The 16,590-nt window shown below is 37.8% G+C and overlaps 2 protein-coding genes and 1 pseudogene across 2 annotated transcripts; 2 read left to right on the forward strand and 1 right to left on the reverse strand.

Annotated features, from left to right (window-relative positions):
• Positions 1 to 1,533: 1,533 nt before the first annotated feature.
• Positions 1,534 to 6,832, forward strand: LOC137710787 (beta-ketoacyl-[acyl-carrier-protein] synthase III, chloroplastic-like). Its single transcript, XM_068449914.1, has 8 exons — positions 1,534 to 2,077; positions 3,428 to 3,576; positions 4,123 to 4,259; positions 5,053 to 5,158; positions 5,244 to 5,362; positions 5,615 to 5,679; positions 5,771 to 5,993; positions 6,397 to 6,832. Exons 1-8 carry the CDS (start codon positions 1,881 to 1,883, stop codon positions 6,616 to 6,618), a joined length of 1,218 nt encoding a protein of 405 aa, XP_068306015.1. The 5' UTR covers positions 1,534 to 1,880; the 3' UTR covers positions 6,619 to 6,832.
• A 571-nt stretch (positions 6,833 to 7,403) lies between these two features.
• LOC137709982 (probable xyloglucan galactosyltransferase GT19) lies at positions 7,404 to 11,443 on the reverse strand (annotated as a pseudogene).
• A 13-nt stretch (positions 11,444 to 11,456) lies between these two features.
• Positions 11,457 to 12,980, forward strand: LOC137711472 (protein INAPERTURATE POLLEN1). Its single transcript, XM_068450719.1, has 2 exons — positions 11,457 to 11,639; positions 11,750 to 12,980. The coding sequence occupies exons 1-2, from the start codon at positions 11,624 to 11,626 to the stop codon at positions 12,610 to 12,612; spliced, it is 879 nt and encodes a 292-aa protein (XP_068306820.1). The 5' UTR covers positions 11,457 to 11,623; the 3' UTR covers positions 12,613 to 12,980.
• Positions 12,981 to 16,590: the final 3,610 nt, after the last annotated feature.

Genomic DNA, 16,590 nt, shown 5'->3' on the forward strand with positions numbered 1-16,590 from the left:
ACATTTAAGCAAGAAGAATGAAAATGTATAAGGAATAAGGGTGCATTTTTGCTACTCACATTCTCTCTCATGTGTATGTTACCCATCCTATAATAGCTTGCCACTTGTCCTACTAATTAATTTTAGTTAATTTTTTTTTCTGAAGCAATAATTATAAAAGAGAATCTTTACTTGGAGTGATCTCACAATTACATTCTCTTTTACCCAAAAACAAGTGGCAAGCTTTAATAGGATGGGTAGCATACACAAGAGAGAATATAAGCAGTGTTGGAATCAAACTTACGCACCACCATGTGGGGAAGAGATGTACAAAATTGACTACCTGTAAATAACAAACAACCGTAAAGTAACCTTGGCACTGGTGGGATGCCGGCATAAGGCTTTTCGATGATCAAATTAATAAGCAATTTATGAGGCTCAAGCAGTGGCTAGAGAATACAATATATTTATACTAGGTGAGAGAAAGTTCTTTTAGGACTGTATTAAACTGGAAGAATCCTAGAGGATATCAAGGAGTAGATACTGCATTTTCTTAGGAGTGTGATTACTTGTGGCACATGTCAAATGTCTAGATTGTAGGAATATCCAAGAATATAGAAACCTGACTGATTCCATACTAAATCAGGTTTTCGTATCATGCAGAACAAGAATGGTCATTCTCAGCGAAGTCGATAGTCTTCGTCCGCTTATCCAGATCAGGATGATGGTGGCATTGATGGTCTACTTGTTTAGTATTGTGATAGAAGTTGTTCAATCCAAAGTATTCACATTCTGATCCATCTTACTCCACCACTGAAAAATCATAGTGCCACAAGTGCCCCTAACTAGGTATCTAAAAGGGTTGTTCCGCTTGAGGATGCATAGTTATTCAAAGACCATGCACTTTTGAGTAAAACTAAATACACACCGTTTGAGTTCTTTTGCCACGTGGCATTCCAGCTTCGTAATCATTGCAAGGTAATAGAGATATTCCAAATTCAGGTGTGCACTCTTGATAATGCGTCAATTGAACGAATTTATTTTTGGTATTGATGAAGATGAATATAACCATTAACCAAAAAGAAATATGTTAACCGATGGGTATGGTTATGAATAATCCCTGATGGTTTATTTGCAATTATGAATATGATTAATTTTTGTGGTTATGTGGAATGATATAGCATTTATATTCCCAAACCACATTGTTGTCATCTACTTTAGAGCTCCCCCACTCCCCTACATTCCCACGCGTTAAAATGTCAAGCTTGGACCACTAACATTGAGCCACATGAAAAACTAAGAAAGATCCATGTTAGTTTCCAAAAATAATTTATCGTTCACTTCCGTCTAATCTTATAATACAATATAATGTCAAAATAAACTCACACAAAACATCGTATTTTTTAATCAATATGTTACAATGACACTAAATTTGTTCATTTCGTATAAGTTAGTCTCTACAAATTTGCTACCACTTTCTTTGGTTGTGTCAAAACCTTCATTACCCTTTAAAATTATGTTGTAGAACAACATCTCGAAAGGCTGCCTTTCTCTCTCCTCCCCCTGCTAATAACTTTTAGAGAGAAAAAAATGAATGCGTTGGAGTTTGCTCAATTGGGTTGGACATAATCGCCCAAAAAGACTATTCATTTCTTTTTTAAAATTTCGTCTTTGTCTCTATCTATCAATCTTGCCTTGGACCCTCCGAAGAAAGAAGGATCTTCTGATACCACTCTGTCTCTCTGTCTCTCCGCCATAGCTGTTGATCTTTTCCTCTCATGGGCTTTGTTTACTCCATTCATCGCATGCTTCTGGTTCTCATACATTACCTGAATTCAATCTCTCTCCGGCTCTGCATATTTTTTTGTGGGTCTGAAATTTTGCTTTGTGGGTTTAAATAAATGGCCACCAATGCATCTGGGTTCTTCACTGCTCCTACAGTTCCGAGCCAGAGGAGGAAGATTCAGCCTTCAATACGCATTTTTGGATCTGGGTTTCGTTCCCCTGAGGGAATCTCCAAGAGGGTATTCTGCTCCAGCATTTTTGAAGGCGCAGAGAAGCATGTTGGAGCTTCCGCTTCTGAATCTCGATCACCCAAGTGAGTTCAATCTCCATTCTTTCATTTTTTTTTTTTTTTGGTGATATTGCCCCTTATTGTTTTGCATGTTGGATTTTGCATTTGATTTATTATCTTTGTTGGAAAGCTTCATGATTTGCATTTAGTCATAAAGTTCTTTAGCTTTCTGGTTTTACTTGTATATGCTAGATTTGTTTCGATAAGTAGGATTCGAGTTGTGGTTGGCAATAGCATGCCAGTGCATAGCCATTTTCTGTATGAAGGGGATGGGGAATAAATTCCCATGTGTAAACTTGTGCTGCACGAAGTTTTTAAATTTTGGTTCGGATATATTATCACTGAGGATTTGGAATTGGATGATCTTATTCATCTCCATTGCAGTAGGATTTACAAGGCTTAAGCTACGAAGCCAGCTACAACCGATCCAAAATCAAGCCGACTTTTTAGTAACTACAATCAATTTAAGGCTAAAATTTGGGAAAGTATACATATACATAGATGATTAAGGCACAATAAAGTAACTGTCTAACAAATAAATTTTAGGACTAACTAGAGGATGCAACTAAGTTAGAAGCGTTTTCATTGATGTAAGTTGGATTACAGGCATGAGCTTAGGTGAATCAGTATTTGGCAAAAATATTAGATTTCCTTTTGATGATACTTCTAGATGAGGTTTTGTATTGGTTTTAAAGGTTGCTTGTATCACCGTTCTTCCAATGGCTTTGCCATCCGTCTGCTCTCTCTCCCACTTAAAATAAGGGAATGTTTTGGATGATGGAAGGGAAATAAAGGCAATAATCATGAACAAAACTAAAAGTTTATCTTATCAGTTTACCACTTTTGTAGACCCACTTAAAGTGACTCTTTCTTGCCATTGTCGTCTGGTTATCTTATGAACCCCAGAAAAAAATTTGTTTATCAAATTAAGGTTTTTTTTCCTTTTCTTGCATTTGGATTGTCTTTGCGCTTTGTAGCTATCTTCTTTAATGGCTTGGTAAAGGGTGCTAAATGTAGAACATGACCAAATTACCAAATTCCTTTATTGAATGCCTATGTGTTATTGAACTTTGTCCTGAATGAATTGGTTGTTTATTTCTGTTTTTGTAAAATCTAAAATTTAATTCCTACCAGTGGCCCATGGTTTTAGATGGATCTTTTAAAATTGTCTCCTGCATCTAATTATAATTGTTCTTGGTTAAAGCTATCCCAGGTTGGACCGTAGCCACTGCTATGTGTTTTACGTAATACACAGAGTGCCTTTGCCCAGAGCCACTGTCAGTACTGGGATTGCATTTTGGTTAAATGGGGGGTATGAATACAAGCTGGTAAATGATATTCTGTCTGATCTTAATAATCTATATTTTATTTCAGGCTTGCCAGTAAAGGCTGCAAGTTAATTGGATGCGGCTCAGCAGTACCCAGTCTTAAGATTTCAAATGATGATCTTGCGAAAGTAGTAGATACTAACGATGAATGGATATCCGTTCGCACTGGGATTCGTAATCGACGAGTTATTTCAGGTCAGGTCATACTTTTTTGTGCATGATAATGTCATAAATTTGGTAAACAGTTTGAGGTAGCTTAGCCTGTGTCGAGCCTCTTTTTTTGAATCACATGCTATGAGTTTAACTTAGGAAATTCAGCTTCATAGTCTCATACTTGTGGTGCATATGGACTGCATTACAAGAGGAACCAATCTGTTGGACCTCTCAGGTTGATGATTTGAATCTTGCATAGGATGAGGTTCGTCAAGTAGCGGTTTGTATGACCTTCTTTCTGTCGCTATTGAACAAAATCTGTTACATAGTACCATGGCTTCACCATTCGGGCAATTGAAACTATAAGCATATGGCGAGGTTTGACCTGATTAATGCTGGTAGTGTAAGATGTGTAAGAGCCTAAGAGGGACTTTCCTATGTTGTACTGGATATTTGAATGCTTTTACCTTTTATCTGAACACTTATTTTAGTCAATTATGTGTCTCTGTTCTCGTGCTCATTTTTAGGTCTAGTGGATATTTTATGTTACCCATTCTATATAATGACATTCTTCTTGTAAAATTACAGGCAAAGAGAGCCTGACAACGTTAGCGGCCGAGGCAGCACATAAAGCTCTTGAGATGGCACAGGTTGATGTTGATGATGTGGACCTAATCTTGGTGTGCACATCTACGCCTGATGATATCTTTGGCTGTGCCCCTAAGGTATGTAGATCATTGGGTGGTATCTGGATTAAGTCGTCAGGATTTAAAAAGAAAAAGGGATTGAGCTTCACGGTGGTATGCATTATATGATTGTTTTGCCAATATTGATTCCTATTATTTTTTATTCTCCATGTTTTTTGGGGCTTATAGATCTTTAGATGATGAACAAAATTCATCTATCTAGGTGTGTGTTTATTTGTTATGTAGAAGAAAAATAAAAAGTAACAGATCATTGCAAGTTTCATTAATTTATAAAGGGGTTCTATTTCAGACAGAAGTAGATTCTCGTATCCTTGTGGGCATCTATGTCTAAGAACTTTAGAAGAGTTCCCGTTAGTGTGATTCATCTTGACTGGACTGGAGTTTTGTACTAGATGTGACATGCTTTTTTTGGGTTGTTCAGTATTTGGTCGAACTACCGCCGGCTGACTTTTAAAAACTGTAGCTTTTTAAGGTCTCTTCTTTATGTTCCTAGTAGGTTATTTTATTGATTAAGTTTGTTGTGCTTATATAGTTTTATGCTTTTTCCATGGCACGAACTTTGACCAACTACGTGAACTATACTGGACTATATTGATCACAATTCACATGTGATATAGAACGAACAACTGAATGTTACTCTATTTTGCATGTTAGAAACCCGTGTAGTGCAAGTGGAGCTAAATATTGATGTTGTTGAGCTTCGCATTTTAATGAATGCTCAAGCAAAAATTCGAACTCTTAGTGCTTATGTTGTTTAATTAATACGGTAAATGCTTACATTTTTTCAATTTGTATTATATTGTAATTTCAGGTTCAGAAAGCACTCGGCTGCGCAAGGAATCCTTTAGCGTATGATATTACAGCTGCTTGTAGTGGATTTATTTTGGGTCTACTATCAGCGTCTTGTCATATTAAGGGTAACGACTTGGTTTACTTTGCTCTAAGGATGCCCACTGTTATTTCCCATGTTTAATTGATTAAATTATATTGTGCAAACCGCAGCTGGTGGATTTAAAAATGTTCTTGTTATTGGGGCTGATGCTCTTTCTCGGATTGTTGACTGGACCGATAGAGGAACGTGTATTCTCTTTGGGGATGCTGCTGGGGCTGTATTAATACAGGTGTGTTTACGTTGCATAATGAATTTTTGGCATAAATCTAAGCACTGGTTTTCTATATAAGGGCATTGATGTCCCTCTCAGCTTCTAACTTTGAACTTTGCTTTATTTGGCAGTTAATTTTGTCTCCATTTTTCAGAAACTCAGACCATACTATCTTAATTTGTCGTTTCCAGAATTGATTGAATAAATTATTAGCAAAGATTTCATTCCACACATTTGATTGCACTTAGCAGAAATTTCATAATTGTGTAGGCCTGCGATGGTGAGGATGATGGTTTGCTTTCTTTTGATGTGCATAGTGATGGTGAAGGATACAGGTTTGCGTTTTCTCAATTTCTATGTTTGTTTTATGCACCTTTTGAGCAAGTACAGTATTTTTCTGATACTGACCGATCACTCTCTTTGCAGACATCTAAATGCCGCCTTGAAAGAAAATGAAACAGACGATGAGTTGGGTTCTAATGGTTCAGTCCTAGGCTTCCCTCCAAGACAAGCTTCATATTCCTGCCTTCAAATGAACGGTAAAGAGGTCTTTCGCTTTGCTGTGCGTGTTGTGCCGCAGTCAATTGAGTATTCCCTTGCAAAGGCTGGTCTCCCTGCATCTAGCATTGATTGGTTACTGCTCCATCAGGTATGACAAATGATATCTTTGGGAAAGTTTACCCCAGGTTTTACTGATTAAACGATTTCTCTGTTCTACCATCAGTTATAGCTACCGATTATCATTGAACTACAATTTCTTTCCCACATTACGTTAAATTTCAGAAAATATTTAGGCGTGGAAAATAGACATATACGGCAAGTAACTTCAGCCTAATAATTTTTTATTTCCAATACTATACTAGCCTGTCATATATGTCCAGTGAACTAAACTGGTACACTATTGAGAAATAATGCTTACATTTTCATTTTCTTCGTAATGGGAAGTTTGAACGAATATAGCACTTCAAGGTAGCTTCTTAATGACCTGAGGTTTTCCCAGCAAACACGCGACGTAGTACATTTTGTTCTGATAAGACAAATCAATAATGCAGGCAAACCAGAGGATCCTTGATGCGGTTTCTACTCGCATGCAAATCCCATCAGAACAGGTGATTTCAAACTTGGCAAACTATGGCAACACGAGTGCTGGTTCCATACCGTTGGCATTGGATGAAGCTGTGAGAAGCGGGAAGGTGAAACCAGGCCATACTATTGCAGCTGCCGGTTTTGGAGCAGGTCTGACTTGGGCGTCTACCATTTTCAGATGGGGTTGAAACTCGAAACCTCGCCTCCTGCCAATACAGAACAAGAACGTCGTCCTAGCCGTATGAAGCGCGGTTTTGCAATTCTTGCATCACGTTCCAAATGTATTAGGTATTGTTGCATCATAATCTCCATCAGCACCCTTTCATTTGTTTTTCTTTAGTTTTTGGCACCCTCAATAAGATTGTATTGTTTTTCGTCGCTCCAATAATTTATTTGTTTTCTTTTTCTTGAGTCACAAGCCAAGGCTAAAATAACAATTCTAATACTGCAACGAAGACAGCTACTCTACATCTCATGTTTGAATTGAGCATTTTTCAAAGCTTCTGTTTTTGACAAACAATATGATAATAGCATAATTTGAAGTTTAATCATCCAAGGGTCGGGATTTGAACTTGGCGCAGACGGTGGAGCACATTGCACTAGTTGATTTGGCCAAATCCAAATCTTCGAACATTTTCCTTAAGATTTTGTTTGGATGAAGAAATTTAAGATTATTAAGAAATTTTGAAATGACAGAATTTTATTTTTTGGAATTTGTGAATTTTCTTGTTTGGTTAACTTAAAAAAAAAAATAATGGAATTTGAACATAGAATCTTTTATTTTTAAACTCACTCATAAAAATTTAAAAATGACATCTATTTGTATGGAATTTAAACTTAGGAATTTGAGGTTCTAAAATCTTTTTTTTTTTTTTAATTCTAAATTTTAATATTTATGAATCCAAAGAAATGAATTGATGCATGTTAATTTATAAATTCTGATTTTTATCAAAATTTTAAGTTTATTTCCATCCAAACGTAGTGTTTTAACTTTAATCAAGTGGCACTACACTTGCATAAATAACTAAATATATGTACAACATAATCAATAATTACAATAACTTCAATGCCAAGAAAGGAAAAAAAAATTTAAAAAGTAAAATTCAAGTTGGTCACTGATCGGGAAAACCCTAGGTTAAATTGAAACTCTAGATTTAATCTTGTTCAAACACCATCAATTGCAAGATCAACAGCATCCTTCTTAGCTCTCAATCCCATTGAGCTCCCATGCCTTCTATACATAACTCTTGGCATCATCTCCAACACCTTCTCCCTCATCCTCCTCACTCTAGCCCTAGGAATGCTCCTAAGCACATCCAAAACTCTAGTTTCCTTGAACACCACGTCCTCCTTCGGTATAAACATCGAGAACTCCCCGTACTAATCCTCCGGCAAGTGGCACTCGTACTGCGCTTTGGCGGACGAGTCCTCAAAGAACACGGGGATGCAGCCGGCCACAATGCTGTTGAATGTGGACTGCCTTGTCAGGGTGTCACCTGGAGGCTGCAAGCAGAAACTAGCCTGCAACATTGGCCTCATGAACCTAATTGGGTCATGCTCACATATCCCATGGGAGCAATCCACAATGTCACATATCTTTGTGTACCCGGCACCCCCACTTCCAAACCTCCCCAAATTGTTGTTTGACGTCGCATTATTTGCTTTGGTGTTCTTTTCACACTCGTTCCTGATACTCCTCCTAATGTTCGGATTATTTCCAACACCACCGCCGCCGGTGAACATCATAAGCGTGGTGCGGCGGAACCACCTCGCCCGCTGCAACCACGTCTCCAATAAGGACAAATTGGGCGGATGAAACGACGTCGGAAAGGCACAGCGTGTTCCTACCATGGCCAGGCACGCGTTCCACCGTCAGAGCGGTGACATTAAAAAACTACGGCAATTTGAGCAGTGAAGTCCCCCATAGCGACAGATTGTTCCCCAGCAGCTGGGAGAAATCTATAGCGAGTTGAGCCAAAACCAAGAAATGGTCTTGACCCATGTGCCTATACCAAGAAACCGGGTCGTCCCAGGTCAAAAAATTGAACAAATTGAGGCTCTGCTCGGAGCTGGAATTGTAATTAGGGCTATAGAGATAGCGGAGGGTGTCAATGCCGGCGTAGTAGGGGAGGTAGACGGCGTCGGCAATTTGGGGATCTGAGGCAAGACATGGGTATTCGAGCATCCGATGGTGGAAAATAAGCTCCAACATTAACGGGTCGGTTCGGTACCAGCTGTGAGAAAGATTATGGGTTTTCTGGTCGAGGCCATTGTTGGCCAAGTGAGGGTAGAAGTCGTCGAACAAAGGGTAGCTGGAGCAATTGGAGAGGAGATCCATGTTGAAGGACGGGGGGAGTTGTCGGATGTGGATCCAACGACCGATGTAGTCTGAGTCGAATTGAGGACAGTCGAGATTGTTTCCGAGGATTTAGGCGGAGCATAGTCGAAGGGTGGTGGTGGTGGAGAAGAAGAAGAGGAGGAAAGAGGTGGAGATTAGTAAAGTGGACTTGGAGGCCATTGATGGGGAGAGAGAAAGATGGAGAGGACGGAGAGAAATGGGGTTATTTATGAGGATGGATTTTGCGGTTAGATTTTTTTTAAGTTTTGAAATGGTGTTGAAGTTTTGGGTAATTTTCTGATTTGTTTTGTTTTGACGCTGGTTGTTTTATCTTTCCATTAGTTTTGTTTGTTAAAACTGCATTTTTTTTTTTTGGGTTGGAAAATGGAAATCTAGCAAAAAAAAAAAAAGAACAAATTGTTTTTTTTTTTTTTTTTTTTTTAAGAGGTGACTAATCGGTGGCTGTCCATTTTTTTAAAAGCCAGAAAAATTTACAAAAATATTTTAGTTTTTTTCTAACTACCATCGTGCTATTTACCAATGCTATAAATTAAACACATAAAGTAATGTATGGAATACGACCATAAGAGGAATTCCCCTACCACTAGCCATCATTTGGCAATTAAGATCAAATTGTTTTTAACAAGAGGAAAACATGTGTGGAGAGAGAAATGATGAAGTGGTTTTTATAAACTGCATGAGTGCATGGGACGTTGTGGGGTTTGACCCGTCTGTGTCGGTGGGGCGTTGGGGGATAACGGCTCAGCTAATATGGCAGCGTTCTGTGCATCATGGGAATTTAAAGGCCCCGTTTAAATTTTTTCAAACCTGTTTAACTTTATAGTTAACTAGCTGAAAGAACACACTTTGTATGTGTGTGAACAATTTCTCTTAATAAGTGCATATATTTTTTTTAATATTACATAATTACTATTTTTTTCTCCTTATGTAAATATTGTGTATCAAAAGTAAGGGTAAAATTGGAAAAATATGATTGTCATTATCTTAAAAAAAAAAAAAAAAAAGGTAAAATAGGAAAAATAGGGATATGATTGTCATTTTGTCAAAAGGTACAAAATTACTATTTTGCCATCCTTTGTCAATAGTGTGTATCAAAAGTGAGGGTAAAATAGGAAAAAAGGGAAAAAAAACGTTGACAATGAGGGTTTTCTTAATAATAGTATAGATTAAAAAATGGTAAGTACAAATAAAATATTCTGCTTATTTTAAAAATAGTTCTCCCTTTTTATTAAAAGTGGAGTTATTTTCAACAATGATAGGATCTATATTCTATAATGTTACACATTATAGATGTTATGATTTCATATTTAGAGAATAAAGTGACCGTCACCATCTATCACCACAAGCACTAACTTTATACCTCCGGTGCTATTACTACCACCATTATTGCCACCACTACGGCAATCATAACCGCCTCCATTGCCACCACAACCATAGTCACCATCACCATCACTATTGCCACGACTATCGTTGATGCCACCATCGTCACGACGACCACCACCATAGGCACAACCGCCGCTACTGTCACTATGGCCGCCCCTACCACCATTGTTACCTCTACATCCCAAGCACCACACCCCACCATCATTATCATTGCTACCACACCATTACCACTTCATTTTTGTTATTATATACAATTATCTTATCTTTGCACTAAAATTTAGTAAATACTTTCATATTACTTTTCATACTCACAGTAAATTTAAAAATACAGTTTGTTAAATACTCAATTGCTTATTTTATAGCTTATTATCCTTAAAAAAAAACAGTAACACAGTTTAAAAAAAAAAAAAACAAAAAAAAACCACAACAATTCTAAACTGGCCGTAAGTATTTCCGGCGCATTAAGTCACATTTTATCGGTTAACCAAACAAAAATCTCAGTTTGTAATGTTTTTGTTTGGATAAGGAAATGTTACTTGAACAACAAAACAAGTAGAAGCTTGGGTTTAATTGAAGCATACATAAATGGATTGAATGTCCAATAATTATTAGAGTTTGGTGAAGGAACATGTTTGAAAATTTTGAAACACCCTTGAGGTGTAAGTCCAAAAATATCCAAGTTTTTAGTTGGAGTCGTTTGCAGTTTGTATTTTGCCTACGGTAATGAGAGCACTGTAAATTTGCTCATAACAAGTTAGAATACTCTACGAAGAAAATTTAATTTGTTCGCTATACAATTATTGATATAGTGAGAGCTTACATAAGATGCAATTTTACCACGGCAAAGCAGCTTTCTACCAAAAAAAAAAAAAAAGTTGAAACTCCTAAAAATCAGAAGAAAAAAAAATGAAATATACGAAATCACAAACGACAACTAAATATGAATTGAGACATTTAATTTTAATTAGTGAGAGCATCTCTATTACAATTTGTCCTGGAAATTAGAGTATTTTAATTCTTAGAAGCTTAAAATGACAAAGTGTCTCTGGAAGGGAAAACGTTAACTTCGGCTAACCCTTTGGGTCGTGACTCTTGTGACCCATCAAATTTGCATACTCTTAGTACTCGATAACACTGACGCATGGACATAAGCGCATGCAAATTAACATTTTACAGATTGCGTGGGTCAGATTGCGTGGGGTCCAAACTAACCACTTAGAAACTGTCACACTTCCCTTTTTACTCTTATCCGAAGGTTTTACAGATTTCATATTTGGAACCCAAATCATCTTTAAATTTTGTAAAGGCCAATAGCGAAACCCCCGTATATCCTAAAATTCACATTTCCCTCCTCAAACTACGAAACCTTCGTCTTCGTCTTCTTCTTCTTCTTCTTTCCCACAACTACAACAACTACACAAAGCACAGAAAACCCATTAATTTCTCACAAGATGCTCAAAGCCGTAGGTAATTTCTGAATCCAATTTCCTATCCCTCTCAGAAAACCCACATCAATTCATCTCCTAAGTTCATTTCTCTGTCATTATCCTAATCGATTAATCAAATCTTGATTGCAGGTCTCTTTGGCCGGAAGAAAAGAGGCAGCAGCGGCGGCAACCGCCATTTCAAAGACTTCTACGCCGACTGGTTCAACACACTCAATACCACGCTCCTCCCTTCGCTTCAGAACTCGATGTCCGAGTCCGACTCGTCCCTGACTCACCTCTCCACTCAGGTCGAAACCCTCCATCGCCACTTCCAATCCTACTACGACGCCCTCGACCTCGCCGCCGCAAACGACGTCGCTCAGCTCCTTTACCCCGACTGGCGAAACCCTCTCGAGAAGCCCTTCCTCTTCCTCGGCGACCTCCACCCCTACCTCTTCACCAACCTCCTCCGCTTTTTCCTCAAACAAAACGACTCCGAGGACGATGAAGAGTACCACAACGACAGCCTCACCGTTCAATTCGCCGACGCCCAAGACAGAGACAGGGACCAACTCGAAGTCCTCTTCGACCGCCCGTGGCACATCGCGACGGCGTGGAGGAGCCCGTCGTACGATCTGATGGGCAAGCTCGAGCAGGTCGAGCGCGGGCTGAGGCTGATGGTGCCGGCGCTGGTGGCGCGCGCGAGGGACGCTCAGGCCGGGTTCTTGGAGCACGTGGGGAGGAATTGGGATTATGGTAGCGGTCTGCAGAAGGCGGCGGTGGCGGAAGCTATGGCGGAGCAGAATGAGGAGTTGGTGGGGGTTTTTGTGGATGCGAATCGGCTGAGAAGGAGCGTTCTTGTGGAGATCCTTGGCGCCACCAGCGTGTTTCAGGCGGCTCTGTTTCTTGAAGGGTTGGCCCAATTTCTTGTTGGGTTCAGAGACCCTGAGTTACTTGCTCAGTTTGATCTCTGCAAAACGCCTCTCGGGAAGCAGAATCGCTTGGCGATTTGATATAGGTTCATCTTTTTCAAGGTTATGATCATCTTAAATTTGTTAATTTGGAAATGAAGTTCACATTTCAGATTAATTTCATGCTTACTGTGTGCTGGTATGAACTTAATTTGCAATTTTTCAAGGGGGAGTAGAGAAATTGCAGGTAAATATCATCCAGTGAGTGAGTTTGTAAAGTTTGCTTTTTTGCATTTGTTAAGGTACAATTTTTCATGTAATCTGATTTGGCATCGATGATGTAAAGATAGAAGCTTGGTGAATCAATGTTGTTGTTGTCTTTTGATATCTTTGCAACACCAGCCAGAGATTGTTGATCAGAAAATTTTGTGCTCAAAAATGGATGTTGGTTGTGAACTGATTTGTCCATTTATGCGGAATAGGGTTTAGGGTTTAACATGGAAACTTTGGAAAAATAGCCAAACTTTGATCCATGAACAGAATTTTAGCCGATCATTATAATGTACCCTAATTGGGTAAATTACACAAAACTACCTTAACTATAGGTCGCACCACAATCTCATACCTCATCTTTTAAACATTACAATGTCATACATCGTCTTATGAATTCATTGCAATTTTAGACTCATGTTAACCTTTATGTTATTTTTTTATCAAATGCTAACGTGGCAGACAAGAAGCCCACTCCTTGCCTAATTGAATTAAAAAAAATTAATTAAATAAAAATAAACTAATAATTTTTTATCTAAACAAAATTTAAATGAAGAGTGGGGAGGGAAGAGAAGAGTGGGGGAATTGTTGTTCGATTCATAGTTGTGGTAGTGTTGTGAATTACCTTAATTTATTTGTAATTCTAACCAAAACTTGACATAAAAATATTTAAAATGTCCTTGTTGACTGAAAATTACCAACATAAAATTTCAACCCAATTTCTGCAAAACTCTTAAGAATTGATATTCAGACTCAATTGAACTCATTGCAATCAATTTCGAATCAAAATTCGAAGCCGCAAGGTTTCATATAATTTTCTGACAAATTTTCTTGGGAAACAAACAAAAGGATGAATGAATGAGAAAGAGTTCCAAAACGCAGCGGTGCTAGGAAGCGGCCAAGAATCTCAAGGGGAGAAGAAGAAGGTGACGCTTTACCTCATCTTCTTCCACCGTACCATCCTTTTCTGTTCTTCGCTTTCAGTGCTTGCGATTAACTCCTCGCCGTCGCTACAAATTTAGGAAGTGTGAATTCAGGGAAGCTAAGAAGAAATGGCTGCAGTGGCAATCAATTGCAGACAAGGTTGAGAAATCGAATTTGAATTCTTTGATTCTCCTGACAAGATAGTCAGGTATTACGATTTTCAGTTTAGAACGGTTGTGTAGAGAAATTAGGACTCAATCGGGCGATGGAGGATTTAATATTTAGTTGGTCCAATTTGGAGGTGCTTGGACCCAATTTTACACTATCGACTCGTGCAATTAAGGCCGTTGATGAACATAGCTCTCAACCGTTGGATGACAAACTAGTTAAGATAATTATTATCGAAGGATATATTGGGGTTTTAATCATGATATTATCTTTTAATAATATATCAATTGATCTAGACTGAATATGATCAATATCTTGGCGTTTGTTTGGAAATGGGTTTTTCTGCATGGGATAATATTAAAGAAGAATGGTTATATTATAACCAATGGTCAGGAAAAGAATTGCAATTCATTTGGAATTCTCTAGTCGACACATGCATAGACGTGGAGGGCTGGAATATGTGATCGAGTTGGTTTTTTGAAAATGCATGATTGCACCTGGACAATTTTGGTGGAAAGATTAAGAGTTAAATTTGCATTCAAATTACTAGAGGCAGTGCCCCATTTATTGCCGAGTCCTGCAAGAATGCATGGCTAGGGGATAAACTTGCATGCTGATTATTTGCATGCCTTGGTTCCAGCATTGTGGAGGTCATCAGATAGGCTGTTGCATGCTAATTATTTGCATGAAATAAGGAGATAATGATGGCATCTAAAAGATAGGCTATTGCTTACCTTGAGAAATCTTTAACTGGGACCCTAGCTGACGAGTTTGAATTGAAATCAAATCCTACACTAGTGTGAAGCTGCACCACATAACATTTGCTTCTATAAATCCAGTGCCACATACAACATTCAGGACCCCCTCCCATTCAACACACAAACTGTCCTGCACAAACTCCCGCTCTACGCGAAACCTCTCAACAACCTTGAAATTTTTTTTCCACCAACACATATTCAGTTTGGATAAATAGCACTGTGAAGGCAATCGGCGAACATCTTCAGTTTGGATAAACAACATTGTTGCTGTAGAATCAGCCGATCGCGGAGCACCTTCAATTTGGATAAACAGCATTGCGTCAAGGCTGACTGGTTATCTATCCAAGTCTTGGTCAAGAAGGATTTTCGAATCCTTATTGGCAGAGGTCATCTCATTAGCCTTCTCGGCAAAGTGAGGTGTTACAGGTTACTATATTTGGCATATTGAAAGTCGAATTTGATTTTGAACTTCGCAGAATTATCAGCCTTGTCTTCAGGCTTTAGACTTGAAGGCCGAGACGTGTTCCTTCCTCGGTCATAGTTTCAAGATCAAGAAATCAACAGCGTGCCCAACGCGACATTAACACATTTTACTCATCGGCCGACGAGTTGGCACGCCCCACACACAACCGAATGACATAGTTAACTTATTAATTGTTTGGCCTGCGCACCACGTAGGTTTGGTAGTTTTTAGGGTCAATAGGAGGTTTTGGAGCTTCGAAGCTTCACTAACCTCAATGATCGTTGGAAGATCTATAGCAAAAGCAATAAAAAGCTAGCCATATGATCGTGGAATCAATCGGACGTTTTGGTTTGATGCCGGTTGGGACGAAAGAATAGACGTTGCAGAACATAGTTTTAGCAATTTCCAAGGCTTATTGTTAAAATGGTCCCTTGTTTTAAACTTGGCCAATTTGATTCTTGTGTTTATCTCCCTTAGCTAATTAAGAACATTTCTATCCAATTTCTGTAAAAGAGTTCTATAAATTATTATAAACTTATTTATAAAATTATAATTTATTTGATTTAAAATGAAATAAAATTAAAAATTAAAAGAAAAATTATTCTCCTCTAGTCCCAACCCTCCAACCTCCTTCCTAGCATTACCCTTCTCTTTTTTATGTCACAACCTTAATCATTTGTAGATTGGAAGTTTTATTTCTTATATGTCTTATTTCTCATTGATTTGCATTCTTCTGTAAAGAGAAAGGGTAATTATTTCTCATATGATTTTTCTTATGAATTTTTTAAAAGAGATTGAATGAAATGTCTATAATTGGCTAACAGATCAAACACGATGACTAAATTAGCTAAATCGAAAACATGAGGACTAAATTGGCCATATGACTATAACACATGGACCATTTAAGCCAATTTTGAAACAACAAAGGTGTTTTAAGTATTTTCACATCAAATTTTGGTTAGAATTATAAAAAATATAATGGTTGACTAATATTCTATTTAAGACAATTGACTATTTTTCCAAATTTCTCATTTAACAAGGCTGTGTCTTGAATGATTGTGTCATCCAGATTGAATTGCTACTGTGTCAGTTTTAGGCTCACTTGAAGAAAATACAAGGCCCAAACCCATCTCAATTCCCAACAGAATTCCATCTCCTTCCACTCACCCCAATTCAAATACCATTAGTTTTAAGTTTTTAACTTATTATTGGAGATTAGGGGTTTGGCTTCAATGGTACGAGTGTTTTAACAATATATTTGATTTAAAAATATTAATTGAAGCAAAATCCTTTGACATACTCAGCTAGTTAGTCTTCAAAATTTGTTAGTGTAGAGCAAAATAACATTTATCGGAAATGATTTCTATACGCTCATTTTCTCTCTATGCATGCCCTTATTTATTTATGGTTTTTGGATTAAATAAATTAAAGAGAATCAAAATATAAAATTAAACAAGAATGTGCATAAAGAAAGGAGTTTGTGGAAATATTTACGTC

Source organism: Pyrus communis, chromosome 12 (genome assembly GCF_963583255.1).
Source record: "Pyrus communis chromosome 12, drPyrComm1.1, whole genome shotgun sequence".
Classification (NCBI taxonomy): domain Eukaryota; kingdom Viridiplantae; phylum Streptophyta; class Magnoliopsida; order Rosales; family Rosaceae; genus Pyrus; species Pyrus communis.